Below are 13,891 nucleotides of genomic sequence, written 5' to 3'. Positions count from 1 at the left end.
TGTTAAAATTCGTGAATTGTGACAATCGATAATTGAAGTGCATTGCTGTTGGCAAGGGGAGTGTTTTAACTGTAGCAGTGAAGTACATGGAGGAGAGTTTCGAGATCATCTTTACAGTGAAGAATATCTCAAAACAGATGATTACATTTTAAATACCTAATATCTGTAATTAAGGCATTGTAGCAATAAAATTATATCAAAGGTGAAAGTTGTAGCGATCAAGTGAAAGTACCACTCGATCATCACACTGACTTGCTATCCACCTTTTTCCTGGGGTAAAAATGTGTACCGCCATTTGTAAATTCTATGGGTCTAGCTTCTGGTCTCATTTGCGTCCAACTATTTTTAGCCCTACAAAACAGTTCATTTTTCTGCTTGATACTGAAAATTGAGGTGTCCTATTATATTATTTTAATCTGTTATCTTAATTAAAACACACTGGTTTGTACAGCAAATAGTTTTACAGTTTAGGCTACCTATAGCATCTAATGAAATATCTCCGTTACATATGTAACCTTGGATCCCTGAATAGGGAACAAGATGCTGCGATGATGTCATCACTTTGGGAACACCTCTGGTGTGACGAATGTCTGAAGCCCTTATACCATTGCGCTAATTTATTGGCCAAATTTCGCTTAGCACCGCATTGAGTGTATGTTCATATATGCGTGCTGTGCGCTATTTCATCAGATTTTACACGAGGACGAAGGAAGCACTATTGAAGGTACGGAACGGCCAGCATCACAGCATCTTGTTCCCTATTCAGGGAACCAAGGTTCCATACATAAACCGAGATGTTCCCTTTCAGAGGTACACTTCAATGCTGCGTCATTGCTTTGGGAACGCTATTCAGTTGTTAAGTGATGATGTAAAAAGCACTTTTAAAAAGCCTCAACTCGCTTCACTTGAGAATATGACCTCAGCAGCCATTTATGAGCTCTGTTTATTCATATTAATAATTTAGGCTAAAGACTTTGAAATTTACAGGGTATACTACAGTGTTTTTTTTTTTTTCCCTTCTTCATTGTCTGGCTATCTGTGACTTCGGTATGGAGTTAAAGGTTAGGATTATAACTTTTTCACTAGTATTATATCACATTGTGAGTGTATATTAGCACCTTTTGTCATTTTGTTGTGGTATCTGATAGAGCGCTTGGACATGGAAGAGGTGCTACATGAGGTCAGACTTAACAAGCGAGGGCGCCCTCTCGCGGCTGGAGACGGTAATGTTTTCTCTTGGTTCTTGGTTCTAAATAAATGCGACTTATAGTCCAGTGCGACTTATATGTTTTTTTTCCTCATCATGACGTATTTTTGAACTGATGCGACTTATACTTAGGTGCGACTTATAGTCCGAAAAATACGGTAATGTGTATCTCTCTCTCTGTCTCTAGGAGTATTAGAAAATAGTGGTTGGCTCTGCCGCCCAATAAAAAGCAACTGTTTCGAGAATGGACATGGTGTCGATGCTGGCACTTTGTGGGAGCTGGGGCAGGACTGCTGTTCTTCATCTCCCTCTTTTTATGCACTCATCTAGATGAATCTCCAGATACAGGCAGGACCCGACTGCTGGTGTTCAGCAGGGAGAGCTTCATGGAACTGGCTCCGGTCACTGCGGAAGCGGTACGACTGCGGTCATGCAGTTTCTGGTCATGTCCACACTTGTTCAGTCTCTTTTCAGTTATTTTATTTATTTTGTGGTAGCAGTCAGTTCAGTGCATATGAATTTATGATCAATAACGATATTTCACGAACAACACCTTGAGCTGGTCCAAAATGATATATTATATTTTATATTTATTTATTTATTATGAAAATCAAATGTGATGTTTCATTTCACAAGTCGTTAAATTCCATTTTATTTCATGGACTCTTGCTCCTCTTTCTCTCTCTCAGTATATGGAGGAGTTTAAGGATTCTCTGATCGCTCCATCAGATCCCAGACATCAGGCGGTGGAGTCATTGGTTCGCATTCTGGCCGAGAGAAACCAGGACATTGCTGGGATCTCCTCTGTCCCCTGGACGGTCCACGTGGTGGACGGCCCAACAATCAATGCTTTTGTTCTGCCTGTGAGTCAGATCTGGTAACAACCAAAGGATTTCTTGAATAAATAAACCAAATATATCTTTTTTTTTTTTTTTTAAAGCATTTAAATTTTTTTAAGATGCAACTCTGACTGCGAAGAAATCATCAATCTAAGGGTTTGCTTATATTTAGATGACTTGCTTCTTCATTATCCAATCTATTGTATGTTGAGCATTATATACATACACAAATAAAATAAAAATACACAGGAAAGGTAATATTACATATACTCGATATACACAACTGTTCAAATTTTGGGGTCAATAAGATTTTTTTTTAACTATATTTATTTAGCATTGACAAAATAAACCTAATTGAAACTAAACTGACGTGACAGTAAATAATTTTTTTTATGTTACAACATATTTATATTACAAAAAATGCTACTCTTTAAATTAAAAGGGTATGACAATTTACATGAAAATATTAAACAACACAGCTGTTTATAACAGTTATAAGAAGAAATGTTTATTGAACAAGAAAGCACCAGAATATTATCATGATTTCTAAAAGATCATGTGACACTAAAGACTAGGAATGAATGCTGAAAATTCAGCTTTGCCACCATAGAAATAAATGAGGTTTTAAAATATAATAAAATAGAACATTTTCATTTCTATTTAATTTCTATTTACTAGTAATTAGTAACTGTAATACTATTTTACAATATTTCAGTTTTTACTTTTTTTGATCAAATAAATGCAGCCTTTGTTAGCATAAGGCTTGAACAGTAGTATGTTTATGTCCCTATTTCATCAAAATCTTTGTAAAAGAAAGATAAAAATAGATAATTTGTAATCTATTATTTCATTCTTGAATTTCCTGTTTGTGAAATGACACACAGTTTTTTGATATTTTCTCTTATTAGCTATGTGTATGAACTTTTCTTCATACAGTTTAGTACTCATGTAGAGAGAGAAGTATGTTGTAAATTCCCTGCAAATGATTAAAAAAAATCTTGAAACTGATTACTAGAGGAGGAAATGATTGTGATTTCACAGCAGGAATGATTGTGTGTGTGTGTGTGTGTGTGTGTGTGTCAGAATGGAAAGGTCTTCATCTTCGCAGGAATGCTGGAGGCTGTAGCAGACATCCATCAGCTGCTCTTTATACTGGGACATGAGATGGCTCACACTCTGATTGGTCACGCAGTAAGTCCCGCCCACACTGTCATAACTTTGCACAGACACCCAAATTGACATCATTTTTGTCATTTTATCAGGATCTATTTGAATCCGATAATGAATTATGCTAAAAGTAAACTATCCAAGAGCTTAGTGTTACATTTCTGTAATCTCTCCCTTAGGGTCATTCTGATTTAAATGTAAATGTATATCAGTATTACATGGTTTGCTACCCATTGTCTGATGGTTGTAGGGTCTTCACACTGCCTCTGGCCTTTATAGTTTGGATCAAACTAAATTTGTACTTCCTTTGTGTCCCTCAGCTTTTTTTCTGGAAGTGAAAACCCCTTCATTAGGTTCTAGGGCTCGCTTTATCTCTCTTTTACATGTGTCATGTTTTACTTTGATCCCTTCTCTTGGTTTAAATGAAGAGAAGGAGGCGTCCTGTCTCAGAGGCACTATAACGCTGTTAAAGATTCGGTTTAAAGAGATGTTTTAGGTTCAGAGCTGTTGCGTCACACTGTGGGTCTGGTTACGGTGAAGAAGCTTAATGCTGATATCAGGACTAATATGGCGTAGTTGTGAAAGACTAAATTGATTTAGTTCACTTTTATGTGGCACTACAAAGTCCCTTTAAAGCCATGAAACACACTGTTAGACTCATGAGTGCTCCCTTTGTTATTTCAAACCGCAACAAGCTAGCAGATGCTGGAACAGATTTCAAACCTGCGTGCACACTGTCTCAAAAAAGAAAAAAAGATGAAAAACTATCTTACGATTGAGACTAAACACTGGAGTAATGGATGCTAAAAAAATTTGCTTTGTCATCACAGAAAATGTGGTACATTTTAAAACATGAAAATGTAAAATTCAAATTGTAATAATTGTTCACAATATTTCAGTTTTTGATCTGGTAAATGCAGCCTTGGTGAGCATAAGGGACGTTCAAAAACATAAAATCCTATTAATGGTGGTATATAATATGTGAAACACAAAATATAGTCATATATATTTGGTTTGATATATTTTACGAGTTATTCAAGTCTTTTGAATGCAGTAGCTTTGTGTAAGGACCATCCAAAATGTTTGTTGATAGAAACTGAAAATCATATGGAAATGCATATATATTTGGTAAACATCTCCCAAGATATGGAGGACCAAACCTGCAGGAATGAAAAATAAAAACATTATTATTTATTACTATTTATTTACTATTATACAGTTATTATTAGCTATAAGCTATTGTAATAGGTTAAATGATTATATAACAGTATGATTCCCATTATCACTAGCGATCCATAAACTCAGAATGCTCCTTCAACACCTTTTATTATCATATACAACTGTATAACCATGTAGCTGACATAATTACCCAACAAATCTGCTTTGCGGCATGCACCCAGCCACTCGTGAACATGTGTTTTGGCATATCTGTTGCCCTTCTTTCAATACAATGTGTATCCCAATTACAATTCAGTATGATTCATTATGTCTCTCTTTGCTAAATTGCTTGTTTCTTTTTGTTTGTCTTTCTACATTGTTTTTCTAATTGGGCATGCTGTCAAAGAATGGGCTGCTAAGCAAGATTACAAAAAAAGGTTCTTAACACCAATATACAAATAAATTAGCATAGTAGATAAATGACAAAATCGACAAAAACGGATGCACATAATGAATTTCTCTCTCTTTCTCAGGCAGAGCAGGCCAGTTTGGCTCAGGTGGTGGAGCTGTTGTCTCTCATCCTGTTAACGGCGATCTGGGCGATCTGTCCCAGGGACAGTTTAGCCATGCTGGGCCAGTGGATTCAGAGCAAACTAGTGCAGGTGACAGCTGACCTCACGATCTCTCTCCTTCTCTTTTCTTCAATTGATTCCTAATCTGCCTCCTTCCCAATGACCAATGACATGTTCCCACACATGGTTAATTAAGCCATTTAATTTTCCCAGTCTGTTGGAAATAAAACATTTTTGAAAGTAAATATCACATCCATTAAACAAAAAAAAGCATTTTAAATAGTTTATTTTATAATATTTTATTTTGCACATATATAATAATTTTTTTTTTGAATATGTGGTTTTTTTTTAAAGATAACTCTTGCTCACCAAGGCTGCATTTATTTGATAAAAAAACAGTAAAACGGTAATATTACAATTTAATGCAAATGTTTTGTGTTGTAATATATTTTAAAATGTTAAATGTTTATTTCTGTGATGGCAAAGCTGAATTTTCCATACATTAGTGTCATTCTGTCATGTAGTAATAATATCAAGGAACATTTCTTCTTCTTATCAATGTTGTGCTGCCTAATGTTTTGTGGGAACATGATTCTTTAATAGAAAAATAAGTATTCGGATAAAATATGTATTTTTTATTTTTATAAATTCTATTTATTGCCTTTAATGTCAAAATATAAAGTGTCCTTGCTGATTAAAAGTATGAATTTGTTTTTTTATTATTAATTGTACTAACTGATAATGTTTTATTACATTTTGTTTGCTCAGAATTAAGACACTGGTGGGACTCTGTTTAGGTTGGGTTTGTCCATTAGTGATGCAAATACTCCTTTAACATTGATTCTAAAATCCCTTAAAGACCCTTTAAACGTGAATTATACTCCTCTACTCGAGCTCAAAGAAACCTTCTCAAGTACTCTCTCGCCACCATTGTAAAACAATAACACTATCTCAGAGGAGATCTTATTTGGGTTTCTAAGGACTTCAATTTGAGGTTAGTTAGAATTCAGCTACATTTATTTGCCTTCTAAATGGATATCGAATTTGCATTTTCTCAATCACTGTGAGGCGTGAAACAAAGGTCCACTTTAAATTGAATTGTACTTTATGGTGTTTTTCTTCTAAGATACCGTGTACTACTCTCTTGCTCTCCTTTTAATGTGGATATTTTCAGCCCTTTTTTCTCCCCGTTTTTCATTGTCTTTTCCCATTACTTTTAAAATAAATTACATTTTAATGGTTAAGATTTTTATCTTCTAGTCATTTTGTTCTCCAAATATGGTTCACTTCATTCTGTCCATTTTTCTCTGTTTACTCAATATAGCTTCCGTGTGCTCTGTCAGAATAGCTCATTTAACTGCATATCTTCTCTCATTTTCTCTGTCTAGTTTTTATTTAACCGGCCCTTCAGTCGTAAGCTGGAGGCAGAGGCGGACCAGGTTGGCCTGCGACTGGCTGCCAAGGTACTGCAGAAATTACATTTTTATCAGGGTTCAATTCCAAAGGAACACATTGATAAAATGTCTACATAAAATGCACTATTAGTCCAGTTTCAGGGTGTAAGCAGCTTTTACATAATATACATTTATATATACGTTTCATAATTTGCAGTTCATGGATAATAATATGTTTTTGTAAAACATTGTGTGTCTGGGTTGATGAAAATTCCATTAATTGTCACAATTAACACTTTCTGTTCAGAAAATCAGGCTGTTTATAGCTTAGTGTTGTTTTATTTCAGATTATTTTAATTTCTGATAACACATTTTTAATAACTGTTATAGATATGGTTTGCAATTTAGGATTTGTTTAATGTATATTATGTAAATTCAATTAGTATTTGATTGTAAATGCGCAAAATTATTGTTAAATCTTTTAGAGCACCTTGGATTCAACATAATTCCTTAATAAAATTACATTGCATAATTAATTTGTTATTTTTACTGGGCATGTAGGATAGATATAATCATTACATTTAGGACAGCTTCTTATTAAAATAGATATTTCTTATTTAATTTGGTTTGTGCTGCTGTCAGATAAATCATGAGAAAACAACTTTTGTTATGTCGCGATCATGAGCAGATTAAATCGTGATAATGAGAAAACAGCTTTAGGGAATGTCAAGATCATGAGAGAAAACAGAGAAAGAAACATTATAATAATAAAAACTTGTCTAAAATGACAAATAAATTAACTTTTGAAGGCATCACATATTTTAGAATAATTTCACTCTAAATAAAAGCTGTATAGCTAATAATTAATAACTTTAAAACCGTTAAAACCATGAAAAACTAAATGCAATTCCATGCTGCAGAACCTGTTTTTATCAGTTATTTAAAGTCACAGTAACCTACATGACCTCTAGATGGCACTGTGTCTTTACAAACAGCTTGACGGAAGCGTTTCTCTCTCTATGTGGCAGTGATCTGATTCACGGTGTATTGCTCTTCCTGTCAGCATGTCTCCTGATCCCATGCTTGGCATCATTATAGAGAAACAGTAAATTCCCTTCTATCTTTTGTAGTAGTAATAAAGGGCCGCCTGCTGCTGCTCATAAACGGGAGCGGATCCGGCCTGCCACAGTCGGCGCGGTGAAGGACACTGGCACGTTGCTGCGGTAACGATGCAAGGCTTGCTAGACTAGTCATGAGTCATGCTGTCCGTGAGCCAGCCAGCTCTGGGCTCCAGCTAATGACGTGTCCAGAGCTTCGAGCACTCGTGGGGTTGTGTGTGTGTGTGTCATCTCTCTGTTTGCTTCCTTTGATGATGGTGGAGCTCTAACATGCCTGGAAACCATCTCTGTATGTGTGTTTTTTGAGATTTGTGTGTGTTTCTGTCAGGCGTGTGCTGACGTGAGGGCGGGCCCAGTCTTTTGGCAGCAGATGGAGATCTATGATCAGTTGAGAGGCGAACCCACCATCCCCGAGTGGCTGTCCACACACCCTTCCCACCTAAACCGTGTCAGACAGTTGGACCGCCTCGTCCCTGAGGTAAAGCACATGAAAGCAAATACATGCATCATTAGATATCTTTCCACACAAACGTGAACCATAACATGTAGCAGCTGAGAAGGTAACAACCATTTCAAATGGTTAAGGAATTGATCTAAAAGAAAGAACCATCAAAGCCATGGCTTAGTGTATTTTAGCCATGCTAAACTTTGGTGCCAATGCATCATTTCCCATTTGAAATCCCAGTTCCATTTTCCTGTCCTTCCTTGCAACATGCTGTTGCACTGCGGCCTTCTTGAGTTCAATTCCCAGCTCGCTGACTTTTCCCAAACCTGTCCCTCTCTTTCTCTCCCATGTCACTTCCTGTCCACTTACTGTCCAAAAACATACACAAACAAAACCAATTAACTGATATATAACACCCCCTATCTTTCAAATTAAAACTCCTAATTGAGATTGTAGATAGTGTCAATGGTCTATTTGAGAGTTAGGTGACGGTAATGCACTTATAAGTCTGCGATCTGCCATAAAGCAGAAGAAGACGACGCATCAGGGACCTACTGTTGAGGACGCACTCTGGACAGTTCGGACATTGCGGTGAAAATCGGAGGTAAAAAAATGATATAGATACTGTTCAGTTTCTTTGCACAGAGCGATCATTTTGTGTCTTTACACATCAGTGTATTGACACGAGACGCAGGGTTTAATTTGGTTTTGTTTGTGTATGTTTTTTTTACTCTCAAAGTCGTAATTCCCATCCACTGACATTATAGGACTGACAGACTGCAATGGTTTGAGTTAAAATCTTAGTTTGTGTTCTTCTGAAGAAACAAAGTCACCTACATCTTGGATGCCCTGGGGGTACGCAGATACAATTTTGGGGTGAACTATCCCTTTAAGGCAGCTTTAATTGCATTTCTGGTAACTTTGTGACTTAACTGTCTATGACATTGCATGCATGTTGTTTATTTTGCGCTTTAATATGAATTGATACAGACTACAGTGCGCACTATGAAGAGCATGCGCTGCAAGCATAGTACCGTTTCTGTGCTCGTTTGACTCATAGCTGGTGCTGAGGTGAAGCAGGAATACATGTCTGAAACGTCTAGCATTTGATGTGGTCGTAAAGACATTCTGTGACTGAATAAATGCACTTCTTGTCAAGAGAAAAAGTGACAGAAACAGCTGTTGAGAGTGAGATAGCCATCCATAGCTCTGCCGCTGCACTGATTGCTTTAAATATGTTTAACATGTCAAACTGAAAAAATGTATCATGCTAGTTTTGACAGGACTACTTGTTATATGATGAAATATTATTACAATTTAAAATAGCTCTAACTGCAAAACGAAATTCTTCTCTGGGATGTAAATCTGAATTTTCAGCATTTCTCCAGTCACATGACCCTTCAGAAATCATTATAATATGCTGATTTGCAGGAAACATTTATTGTTATTATCAATGCAGAAAATAATTGTGCTGCTTAATATTTTTGAAAACTGTGTATTTTTCTTTTTTCAAGATTGTTTGAGAAGTAAAAAGTTGAAAAGAACAGCATTTACTTGAAACATTTTAAAAGTGTTCAAGGTCACTTTTGATCAATTCCATCTATTCTCGCTGAATTAAAAATGTGTTAAGGTGTACTGAATGTGTGTAACTGTAGTGTTTATGCAAGTATCTTGTGATGTTAGGCAGCAGATGGACAATTATAAATCGATTTCACGCTTTTAAGAGCCTTCAGCAACAACAACAACAAAAAAGATCAGGCACTGGAAAAAAAACTACAATAAATGATGAAATATGTGCAATTTTCAATATGTTACTTGCAAACAAATTCCCTCAGAATTCACAACTTCAGTGGTCAGCAGAGAAAGCCATGCATATGGTGCAGTTACTGAATCTACCAGCAGGGACTAACTGGATGATACTAACCAGCTATCCCTTGACCACCTGCTTTGAACAAAGAGCTCAGGTTAACATACTGCTTATAGAGCGAACTGTAGACTGTAGAGCAATGTGGACAGCCATCTACTGGAACATCTCTCTCCCTGTCACCAGTGGCTACACGAAATGGCTGTGTAATATACGAAGCAAAGCTATGGCGGAAAGATGCGCGAATGTATGAATTTTAGTGGCATGCAGGGGTCTTACATAACCTTGAGCTTGAACTCTTTAACAGTCCTGCCGTGTTTTTATCAAATCAGTCTGAGTCTGGATATCTTTAATGTAGAAGATATCCTGTGTTCATTCATCCCTCCCTTCAATGACTATTCCAAACCATCCATTTAGATTTTTGATCACTTTCCATCGTTCCATTAATCCATTTCTTTGATAACTGTTCCAGTTCATGAATATTCTTTTCGGGCTTGGCGATATAGCTGAAAAATGTAGCAATGATATGTTTCATATTATTTGGTATCGATATTTATTGACATTTATTATAACCTTTTTTAAAACTAAATGTTTAAATAATAATAATATAAAAATTAATAATTAAATTCAACCACTGTATTTTTTATTTACCCAATTCAAGACAAAATAATGCAGCCCAATACATTTGTTATTTAATGCTATTAAAATAAAAGTCTTTACAAAACGTGCGCAATGTCTAAATTAACATATATAAAAAAATATATAATTTCGTAAGTTGCATAAACAATCATGAACAAAACAGCATCATGTATTTATACATAGATTAATTCCAAAGTGCCGATAACACAGATTGCATTTAAAAACATGAGATGCAGTGAAATGGAATAACCGTGTTTTCTATAAGTTTAAACTCTTTTAACTTTACATGGCTTTCTAAGCATCTCTTGCATGAGACGCAAGTGCAACGGTCATAATAGTCTGTCCCAAAATGCACCTTATATGCGTTCTTTGTGAATGGCTTGGCTTTGGTTCTAACTTAACAAATAACTTCTCCGCATTGAGCTTCTACATTTCTCTAATATTTTGAATGAATATCGCAGCAGCGGCACGTCTTGTGGGTTCAACTGGACAGACTAACAAAAACAATGAAGTATGACAGACACTTGCATCATCATTACGCATATCGTGCAGCTCCTGATGAGGCCCCCCCATGACGAACATTCAAATTCAAATTTGTATTTTAAATTCATCAAATATTATTTTTTTATTTACAGTCTCATCTTCACAGGCAGGTACAGCACTCAGCATGTGTTCATGTGTGCTGTCTCCTTGTCATTCATAGCACGCGCCTATATCGTGCGCTATATCGAACATTTTTTCGATTAAGGTTTACCGTTGATAATTACAGATACAGTTTTATCGCCCAAGGCTACATTCATTCATATTTTATGAATGAGTAATTATTCCAATCCATCCAGATTTCATGTCACTATTTCCATCCATCATCCCAGATTTCATTTTACTATTTCTAGATTTCAAATAACTATTTCCATCCCTTCTTCCAGATTTCTTTTAGCTATTTTCATCCATAATCCATCCAGATTTCATGTCATTATAGCCATCCATCCATCCAGATTTCATAATGCTATTTCTATCCATCCATCCAGATTTTATATCACTATTTCTATCTATCATCCATCCATCCATCCATCCAGATTTTGTATTGCTATTTCCATCTATCATCCATGTAGATTTAATGTCACAGTTTTCATCGATCATCCATTCATCCAGATTTCATATCACTATTTACATGCATCCCCATTTCATTTGGCTATTTCCGTCCATCATCCATGTCGATTTCATGTAACTGTTTTCATCCATCCATCCATCCAGATTTCATATCACTATTTCCATCCATCCATCAATTCTTAAAAAGCAGTGTCACCTGGGTAAAGAGGAAGAGACGGAGGGTTCATAGGTCACACTTAAATACATCTGCATAAATCTGTGTCATTCTCTGTGTTGTTATAGGCTTTGGAGCTCCGTGCACGCTGTGACTGTCCTGCCCTCCCCAAAGCTGACCCCCGTGTCATTTTCCACCAGTCTGTTGAATTGCTTCTGGACAATGCCAAAAAACAAGAAAAGATTGCACAAGAAGAAAAGAATGAGAAACGGAGAGCTGAAGTCATGTTGCCGCTCCCTCAGTCCCCTCCTGTCCCGACTCCGGGGTCTCAGCCTCAGTTGGGAGGATTGCAGGCCACATCCGCTCTGCCACAAACTCTGCTTAGTAAATAAGACTTGATTGAACATGACTGACAGGGACAAATCCAAGCTTTCCTTTTCACTTCTCTTTTTCCAGTCCAGTAGCTCTGAACAAGGACTGAGACGATTGTCAGATAGAACCAGACAGTTTTTTTGATCCATTTGATTAGCTGTCACTTTGATACTTACGTCAGTTAGTCTAGTGAAATGTTTTGAGTGAGGGTATGTACATTATTTGTGTGTGATGCTTGAGTTTATGCTCCTCCTTCAAGCATCCGTGGAGGTGCAGTCATGTTAATAATGGAGCAATCGTCCGCGCTGATGGCCTCGTGGGCAGCGTGGTGGCATACAGCACCATTGTGCTTTGGGTGTCACGAGTTCGAGTCCTGGATCGCGTACCTTTCCCGATCCCATCCCCCTCCTCTCACCCACTTCGCTTCCTGTTGACCTATACTATCCCATCCAAATAAAGGCATAAAATGCCATAAATCTTTAAAAATAATAATAATAGAGCAATTGTAAATGGGTTTTTGATTGGTTTTTATGATGTTATTAGCATAAGACCTCTGTGAAGTTATGTGCATTATGGTGTAGAGTACATTATTCATCAAACATCTGCCTCTGCTTTAATGTCCCCTATAGGTTCCAGGTTGTAATGTTAGTGCTGCATTGCAGCTAATGTCACTGTGTTTGGAGCTTTGGACACACTACATTATCAAGAGGATTTATAAGGCAGCTGGTGCTAAATGAGCCCAATGCTTGTGTTCTTGTGTTAGGTTTATTTTAAATGCACTTTGTATGAATACTATGAATGTAGACATATTTTGACTGTAATTACATACAAGATAAATTAATTTCCCGGTCTTGGGTCTCCAGGTTTTTTTATTTTTTAAGCGCAGTCACACACAAAAAAAAAAAATTATGTATGATGGAAGTCATATAGAAGTCTCTTTCAGACCAACCAGCTTTTAATTGGTCAACGTGGCAAATTTGCACGAGGGAAACAACTTTTTGCATGAGGAATTATTTCATCCTTTTACAAAATTCCCAATCATGCAGAAATCTGTTGAAATTGCTTGAGGTTACAGCACTTTACAGAATGTTTCAAAGGGACTGATTCTCGGTTTAATCATACATTTTTATATAATTTCTGGACAATAAGTTACATACCTATTTAGGTTTAACAATGCAGGGATCTGCAACCCTGAAGAGCTCCTGTTTTGCAGACTTCATTTCCAACTCTGCTCCAACACACCTGCCTGTTATTAACAAGTAACCCCGAACACCTTGATTGGGTTTGGAGCTGAAATCTGTTGGACTATAGCTCTTCAGGAGCAGGGCTGGAGACCCCTGACAATATGTGACTTATTTAATGTATTTAACAAGAATAAAGGAATTTAGGAACTGATTGGGCCAAATCTGAATGAGATTTTGCAGTGGATTATGGAAAGCTACACCTCACCTGAAACACCACTGGGATATACTTCAGTAGAGGTGTTTTGACCTGGAACCTGAAGGTTAGTTCATGTCAGGAGAATTACAATGAATATTGATTGCAATGCTTCATTCTCACGTATATACTATTTTCTGCTTTTGCTGTATCTTTGTTAAAGAACATAATCAACATGAAATTAGTGTATTTACTACTGACAAGATTAAAAAAAAATACTAGGTTATTTACAACAGTAGTTTAAAACTATTCTGTGCAAATGCTGATTTTGTGTATACGTTGCAGCATTATCTGATTTACATGATTTATTTAGTGAATAGGCCACAGAGCAACCTAGACTATGCATGCAAATAAATGCAATCATCTTCAGTCATCTTTATCTGATTATACAGGTAGGATTCAGACTATTTCATTT

The 13,891-nt window shown here is 36.4% G+C and overlaps 1 protein-coding gene across 2 annotated transcripts; it reads left to right on the top strand.

Annotated features, from left to right (window-relative positions):
- Positions 1–29: 29 nt before the first annotated feature.
- LOC113121133 (metalloendopeptidase OMA1, mitochondrial-like) lies at positions 30–12,886 on the top strand. 2 transcript variants are annotated; one of them, XM_026291376.1, is made up of 9 exons: positions 30–1,061; positions 1,149–1,223; positions 1,538–1,623; positions 1,897–2,070; positions 3,130–3,237; positions 4,905–5,033; positions 6,332–6,406; positions 7,784–7,933; positions 11,796–12,886. In XM_026291376.1, exons 2-9 carry the CDS (start codon positions 1,160–1,162, stop codon positions 12,057–12,059), a joined length of 1,050 nt encoding a protein of 349 aa, XP_026147161.1. In that variant the 5' UTR covers positions 30–1,061; positions 1,149–1,159; the 3' UTR covers positions 12,060–12,886. The 2 variants fall into 2 exon arrangements, with proteins under 2 accessions (XP_026147161.1, XP_026147162.1); XM_026291377.1 differs by lacking the exon at positions 30–1,061 and having other exon boundaries at positions 1,111–1,223; positions 1,395–1,623.
- The last annotated feature ends 1,005 nt before the right edge of the window (positions 12,887–13,891 follow it).

This window comes from Carassius auratus, chromosome 20, assembly GCF_003368295.1.
Source record: "Carassius auratus strain Wakin chromosome 20, ASM336829v1, whole genome shotgun sequence".
Lineage (NCBI taxonomy): Eukaryota > Metazoa > Chordata > Actinopteri > Cypriniformes > Cyprinidae > Carassius > Carassius auratus.
This window is presented reverse-complemented; position numbering and strand designations above follow the sequence as displayed.

What these genes read in the sequence shown, in the direction of transcription:
- LOC113121133 (XM_026291376.1), top strand. Translation starts at nt 1,160, where the DNA reads ATGGAAGAGGTGCTACATGAGGTCAGACTTAACAAGCGAGGGCGCCCT. An exon ending in CTCCGGTCACTGCGGAAGCG is followed by an intron (nt 1,624 to 1,896) that starts GTACGACTGCGG and finishes TCTCTCTCTCAG; the next exon opens with TATATGGAGGAGTTTAAGGA. An exon ending in ACACTCTGATTGGTCACGCA is followed by an intron (nt 3,238 to 4,904) that starts GTAAGTCCCGCC and finishes TCTCTTTCTCAG; the next exon opens with GCAGAGCAGGCCAGTTTGGC.